At 48.4% G+C, this 7,460-nt stretch overlaps 1 protein-coding gene across 1 annotated transcript in view; it reads left to right on the forward strand.

Moving 5' to 3' along the window:
* Positions 1-279: 279 nt before the first annotated feature.
* The window catches only part of TCF7 (transcription factor 7 (T-cell specific, HMG-box)), a gene marked incomplete at both ends in the record, with an annotated part of 60,025 nt that continues 52,844 nt past the window's right edge, over positions 280-7,460 (forward strand). The window contains one exon of the mRNA XM_009870784.1: positions 280-389. Within this exon, the coding sequence (XP_009869086.1) occupies positions 280-389 (110 nt within the window). The remainder of the gene's footprint in view (positions 390-7,460) is intronic.

Genomic DNA, 7,460 nt, shown 5'->3' on the forward strand with positions numbered 1-7,460 from the left:
TGGCTTCCCCCGATTTGCCCCGTCCAGCTCCCCTGGTCCCCGAGACCCCGGGAGTGAGGGATGCCGGCCTGGCTGCATCAGCCCCCCTCAGGGAGAGCTGCTTTGGTCAGCAGCGGGGCTCCCCAGCGCACCCCCGGGGATCCTGGCACCCCCCAACACCCTCTCTGAGGAGCATGGGCCCAAAAGACACCCAAAAGGTGCTGTAACCTTCCCTCCCCCCCAGTAGGCAGAGGAATCACCTGTCATCGGGCAAATCTTGACGGGGAACTTCAATTTTAGCAGGTATGAAGCATCAGGACCCAGGGATGTATAAAGGATCTGCGTATTCTGGCTACCCGTTCCTCATGCTCTCGGACCCTTACCTGCCAAATGGATCTATGTCGCCTCTGGTGAGTTCCTCCGCTCCTTACCGACAAGTTTCATGGCCTCTCTCACTGTCAGTGTTGCAGGTATCGTGCAGGTACCTACATACGTGGGGTTTTTATTTTAACGTGACAAATCACAGCCTGGTTTCTGAAATGCCCGGCTGCTGCTCTGTCCAAGCCGAAGGGAGAGGGAGTTGGAAGGGGAAAGATGCTCGGCAGCAAACGCCTGCTTCGCTCTGGATGTGCTGGAGGAGCTCCTTTTCCAATCCTCCCGTTCTCTATGTTCGCCTTTACTCTCCCAGCAATCAGATCCTAATACCGAGCGTAAGAATGCCCCTTCCTTTTTCTGGGTCACGGGCTTTGGAGGCAAGCAGCTTCTGGTACTTGTGTTCAGGGACATGTCCTGCAGCTTAACTTGAGTTTGGCGTATCGGCTTGTAAACCGGCCGGGTTTTGGCCTGCCTGCGGGTAGGGCTCTGTTGTGGATGATGGCCCAGAAAGTGGCTCTTGTGCTTCTAAAATGGCAATAGAGTTTTTTAGGAAAAGGCTTAACGCTGCTAGAGGACTGTTTCAGTCTTCTTCCTGTGAAGTTTTTTCCTCTGGGGTCGAATCAGCTTTAGTAATTCTGTGTGTCCTAATGGTTATAAGTGTTGCCTGAATAATTAAACCAAAGGCTTCTCTAGAAAAGCTGTCTTTCCACATTGCCATCTCTATCAGAACTTCGGAAAGTAATGTCACGACATTGCAGCAGCTGGGCAGTGCCCATGTCGCTCCCGGGAGTCAGCATTGCAGCACTCCCTTGGTGTTATTCTGTGTTTACAGTCAGTAAACGAGAACAGGACATCGGTTGATTTATTTCAGTTTTAGTTTTTAACCTGTAAGGGGATAAGGCTTAAAGGAATCCACAATGCCCTCCTTGATTTCAGCTCTTTGTTCGTTAGAGGGGTAGGATGTTACACTGGCGTTACGGGAAATGGATGGATTGTGGGGTATGAAACTCAAGCTGAAGTGTGATAATATATTGTTCACTGCAATTAGTGCTGTGTCCTCCTGCCCAAATCCCAGCACAGCCCTTCCCCGGGAGCTGATTTCCCTGGCTGCAAGCTGTCCTAACTCTGCTGAAGTCTGTGTGCAGATACAGAGGTTCTGTCCCTAAATTTTTGAAGTCTTCAATCAGTTTACAGCAAGAAAATAGGTGTTTGCAACGCAGGGCCGAGGTACTTTGTTGTAGTCCAGATAAGCATTTCTTCTGTTGTTTTCCACCTTGTGTTCCTTCCTCCAAGTACTACGTATCCTCCTCACCCCTCTAAAATATTAAGCTGCTCCCTTCCTGATAAATTTTAAATGATGATACTACATTTGTCTTATTTAAATGCATTTAGTTTGCTTCTTGATGTAGAATCTGGGTAAATTCAGAGTGATGTTAGTCCGGCAACTATTTGCTGTAGTAGATTTTTATTTTTTTAATTTTTAAATCTTAAACCCTTACTATAGATGGGCAACAAAATGCAACAGCCTATTTATTAGCAATTAAGCTGAAAAGTAGATTGTGGTTTGTGAATCGCCTTTCTCCTTGATAGTGTAATAAAAACCCAAGAGGTTACTGTCGGAGCACCAGACAGGAATAAATGGACTGTGCGGAACTCGAAGGGGAGGAAACGGGGTAGCAGAGAAGGAAAGATCCCGTTCCCTTGAGAGCCCCAAAAATCATCCACTGCCTCAGCCAGCTTTCCTTAGGCCTGCTCGGATCCTGCAGCAACTGATGTTGCGAGACTTAAAAAGCTGATTTGATGTTCTCAGCTAAAAATTGGTTGTCTAACATACGTGAGGAGATTTCTTCCTCGACTTTTTTTGGTTTTCTTGGTACAATAGCTCTTCCAATATATCTTTCTGGGCAATTTTGTCTTGTATTTACATTGACTGTGCAAAGGTTATCACAGCAGAATGTGTATCGCTTTCATACAGATTTCTTGCTACTCTGTGTATTGTATAAAGTGTGGGTAATCTGGTGGCTGCTTCCAATAATTGAGGTGGTCATATCTATGACCAAAGATTGCAGATACTTAACCGTCCATAAAAGTGTGTTTAATTAACACTTTAGCACAGGTACAGTCGGAGAGGAGGGTTATGTGAGTGAACGGGATTGCGTATCACAGTCATGCGTGCACTTGATAGTGGAAATGGTATTTTGCTTAATGAGGCTTCCTGGAAACGGGTGTTTGCAGCAAGGATCAATTTCAGAACCTTCAAAAAATAAAGATTAAAAAAATTAACCCAGGAGTACTTTGACAGACGGTCAGGGCTTTACATTTACCTGATTGAAAACTATAAGACAGCTCCCTGAAGGACAGAAGGCAGCCAGCACCGAGACTGCAGGTTGAGCCCCCACCCTGCAACGCACTGTAAAACCACGTATTTTATTTTATTTTTTTTCTCTTGTGGGCTCCCTCCAACCCCGACAGGGTGCTGCGAGTGATGCTGGAGCCGGCGCACAGCCCCTGCCTGGGTGGGTGTGTCGCTACCAGCAGTACCAGCATGCTGCTTTCCTTTTTTGTTTTTTTTTTTTTTCTTTCCTATTTTCTCAGCGGCATCACTTTTGCTTTGTTTACCTCAAAGTGGTTGCAGCCCACTAACTGTTACACTCCTCACGCCAACATCCTGCTTGGCTGCCCGCATCTCCCCAGCCGAAATTGTCTCTTTTTACCAAAACACACCCAACGAGGTTATTTACATGCTCTGGTGTTGCTCTGGAGAGATGCACTGAATGTGTCCGGGTACATGACCTGCCCACCTTTGCTGCAGGTGGCCAATGCTGATTTAAGGTCACTCAGCTGGAGTGATGTTGGTCTGAGCGTGCACGAGCCGCCGGGACTGGCAGTAGCGTTGTCAAAGGAGAGAAAGGAGGGCTGAGGGGTGGCTGGGGCTGCGAGTGAAGGTGCTCCTGGAGCTGGGGACAAGGCAAGGGGCTGAGCTGGGGTGTCCCATGTTTTGGGAGGATACTGTGAACCCCCAGGGGCTCGTTGAGCTGGGCAGAGCATGTTCTCAGTCAAACACATTAAGAGCATCTCAGGGCAGGCTGTGCATGCATCCAAAATCTCAAAATTTTGCACCAGTCGAACCGTTTCTTGCCCTCCTCTTGGGTGTCTCGCGCGTGGTGGTTCATGGCCCTGACTGTCCTGACTCTTACAAACTCCAGCTTTTCCCAGAGTGGAATATATAGGATTTGCTGGTTGAAATTCTGCAGGAAACTTCCAAAGAATAGTAACAAGTTGAGGAACTGTTTTTCTAAATGAAATATAAAATCATAAAACTATATCCTTTTTTAAATAGTACAAATGACTTTAAATCAAATTAAGGTACATCCTTAGTAAGAACATCAGTCTTTCAGGTGGTTACAAACATTAGAGGTCAGACATGGTCAAACATGTTAACACTTTGATCAGATTAAAATATTTTTCTTGCTACAGTTGTATAATTGAGTTTAGACCTGAGGGGGTTTTCTGAACATTGTTATATCTTGTACCATGTGGTAGTTAAATAGTAGAAGGAGCACTTATAAGTTCCTTTAAGTTCCTTTTGTAAATAGGTTTATAAAATAGAGGAATGAGCCGTGCTGTCCCATATGTAGGGCACAAGCTCTCCTCACTCCAGCTGATGGGAGAGCTCCCCGGGGAGCTCTTCACACCTTTGTGCACCTCTGTTGTGTGTAGTAAGTGTGTGAGGTGTATGAAAGCAGAATTAAAACGTTCTATACGTAAAGCTGAGGCACTGGACTTTGTCTGTGTGAGAAATGGTGTTCCAAGAGCCTTTGTTTCTTTGGAAGACAGGCACTGCCTCATTTTCTTAGTAATTAAGTTGTCTAACCAGAGCTCATGCAGGAGGAGAAGGGTGGTGGTACCTTCCCCAGCTCTGTGTATCTGTAGTCCCCGAATGTGACGGCAAGCCTGGGAAATAATGCCGATGTTTAGAGCATTGTCCCTGCGCTCTGCCAGGCTCCTGGAGCTTGGTTTCCCATAGAGTGGGTTCAAAATGTCCCCTTGGGCAGGGCAAGATGAAAGCGCATGTTACTGCTGGCCTGGGGCCACAGGTCCCAAATGTCTAACAGGAGGTCAAAAAGAGCGGAGCTGACAGTCTCCTGCCGCCTTTCGCCAGGCAGGAGCTTGGGCCGTGGCAGCTGAGCCCCGGGACGCGACTCGTGCTGCAGCCCCCTGCCCCCGGGGCTGCTCCGTCCCGCGGCGGGAGGAGGCTCTTGCCCCCACAGCAGTTGGCGGAAGGAAATCTGCAGCTCAGCTGCTTGTCTGTAGAGGTCTGTCAGCTTGTGCTGTCAGGGCAAGAGTTTTGCGTTGCTTTTTCCTGTGTCGAGTTCTGATCCTGTCAAAACTGGTGGGAACCCCCACTCCTCACCCTGCCCTGGAGTCGCAGAATCTGTCGCTGCAAGAGAGCTGCTGCGTCCCTTCCAGCTGTTGTGCGTGGAGGGAGGGCAGCTGGAAGCAAACGGGAGCTCCCAGCGGTACTGCAGCTGCGGGAGAGCAGCGTTGCGGGCAGCATCCCAGCCAAGTTCCCCAGCAGCAGGGTTGGTGTTGCGGGACCTCGCTGGGACGGTGCTCTGTCCCTGTAAATTGTTATTTTCCCATCAGAAGGCGTTAGGAGTGTGGTGGCTGCTGATGGATGTCCTGGCAGACAGACAGATGAGCAATTTGTTCTCTCCTGACCATAGCGAATCCGCTTCTTCCAGCTCTTCTGCCTAGTCTGAAATAGGATAATAGTGCAAATAATTTTTTTTATATTAAAGCATAATGTCGGATAGGTGGATGTACCAAGGCACAGGGCTTCCGAGGTCATTTATTGCATGTCTGATTCAGCCTTGGTTCCCCCCAAGGAAAATTCTTGTGTTAATTTCTGAGTTCATATCACACCCTCAATTTTGAAGCAGAACTTCCCTTTGAAATAAATTAGAGAGTTCTGCTTAAGAAGCAGTGACATGATACGGTTCTGCCTGTGTGTGGTCTAATAAAACCTTATTTTTAAAATTGTCTGGAATGAAAAAACGAGGGAGAAAAAATGTCACAAGGAAACAAAAGCAAGTTTTATGTAAATCCACGCATGTGAATAAATGTGCACGTGATTCAGACGGTTCAACAATATCTGCTCTCCCACCGGGATTCCTTCGCAGGCTACCCTGGAACTGGCTTCCCAGGCACGGGATGCTTTGTCAGTGGGGAGTTGCTATGAGATTATGTGTGGCAAAGGCACCATTCCCGCAAGCTTCCAACTGTTGCCGTTTGTGAAACGCTGTTAGCTCAACCGGTTGAGAACTCAAGAGAGGAAAGCAAAAAAAAAAAAAATAACCTAACATCAAGCCAAGCTCCCAAAGCTCATCCATGTTAATGATTAGTATTTTTGAAATTTTTAACTGTGAAGAACAAAGTGATTTGGGGGCTAGCGGCGCACAACGTGTCCAAGATGAAAGAGCAGAGCTGGTCTGGCATCTGAAGCTCGAACGGAGGGAAGAGGGGAGGGCGGCGAGGAGCTCTGCAACGTGCTCCTGCTGTTCATCGCCAGGAATGGTTCTACAGGAACCATTAAATTCCTGCGTCCGGGCGGAAACTCTGACAAATGCGTACAGCCGGGTGTGCTGGCATGTGCTGTTCCGAGGTACCCACTCAAGTAACCACCCGTGTGTTCCGGTGACTAAACAGACGTTGCCACAGTCCATGGGGGTGACTCCGTTGACTCCTTTCGTAGATCATCTGTGAAGGGCCAGATCCTAATCGCAGGCTGAATCCTTCGCTATCTCTGACGGGATCTGCAAGTGAAGCAGGTTTTCGGGATACGGGTGGTGTGAGCTGCACACCTAAGATTCTAATCTGGTCTGGACTGTGTGTGTGTCTGTGTGTAGATGATGGTGATGATGGCTATTGGTAGGGCACAGTCAAGTGCTGAGAAATAGCAACAGTTTGGGGCAAACATCTGCAGCTTGCCATTAATTTCATACCCACAGTTCTTCGTCTGCTCTTTGGCCATGAGTGATACAGCAAGACTGAATTTAGGCTTGTTTTGTATGGGTTGGCCTTCGAGCCCCCTCACTGGTTCTCTGTCGAGGAGGTGAAGGAAGGAGCCGTGCATCTGTGAGCATCGTATACGCTCACGGGGAGCTGTGTTGGGCAGGGCAAGTTCAGGTGTAGCACATGCTCCTATTCAGTTATTAAAATCTTCTGCGCCGTGTGAGAGTCACAAATTCCTCATGAAATCCTCAAGGATTGTCTTCTCCCATCTGTTGCACTGATTTGAAGAAGGACTAGGTGCCAGGCATCCCTAGCAGTGTCCTCTTGGAGAGGCAATCACCGTCACGGGACCTGCAGCTTCTCTCCTTCCCACCCCTCGAGGCTTTGGGGTCCGTGTGCTGCTCATTTCCTCGGTTTCCCATGTCTTTGCCACTCCAGCTTGTGGTGCCAGCAGATGGCTTACGTCAGCATCTCTCCCAGCCTGACGTTTATATGCTCTTACCTCATCATTTACCGACGGTGGGTGGGGGCACAGAAAGAGGAGAGCAGTACAAGTTCCTTCCTGAACTCTTCGCAGAGTCGCTGCGGCAGGGAAAGCTGCTCAACCTGACGAAACCCCAGGCTGGTGCCAAGATGAGACGTACGAGTCCCCTCCACAGGCTCTTTCATGTGCTATTCTTCCAAATCTTTCTCTTTAAAAAATAGATTATAACATGATACTTGCTCATTAGTCTGTGTGTCTGGAGGATGAAACAAAGGTTCGGTAGGAGGACTGGCTGACTCAGAGGCTTGGTAACAGGATACAGAGCTGTTCGTTTCCTCATTTCCAGTTTTAATCCAGCTGAATCAGGAAAGCCTGAGCGCCTGCTCTGCCCGCAGGCTTGTCCAGTCGTGTGTCCGGGAGGGCAGGGCGAGTGTTCCATGGCACGAATGATGAGATGTCCTGGGAATCTGCAAAGTTTGTTCCAAACAGCTGAGCTCTTCCTTCTCTGCCAGTTCAGCACATGCTGCTGGCTCACAAATCCACCTACTTCATCTCTTACAAGAAGCGATTGCAACATCACACACCTTTGAGGCTTGGTTTCAGCCAG

This window comes from Apaloderma vittatum, unplaced genomic scaffold, assembly GCF_000703405.1.
Source record: "Apaloderma vittatum isolate BGI_N311 unplaced genomic scaffold, ASM70340v1 scaffold4756, whole genome shotgun sequence".
Lineage (NCBI taxonomy): Eukaryota > Metazoa > Chordata > Aves > Trogoniformes > Trogonidae > Apaloderma > Apaloderma vittatum.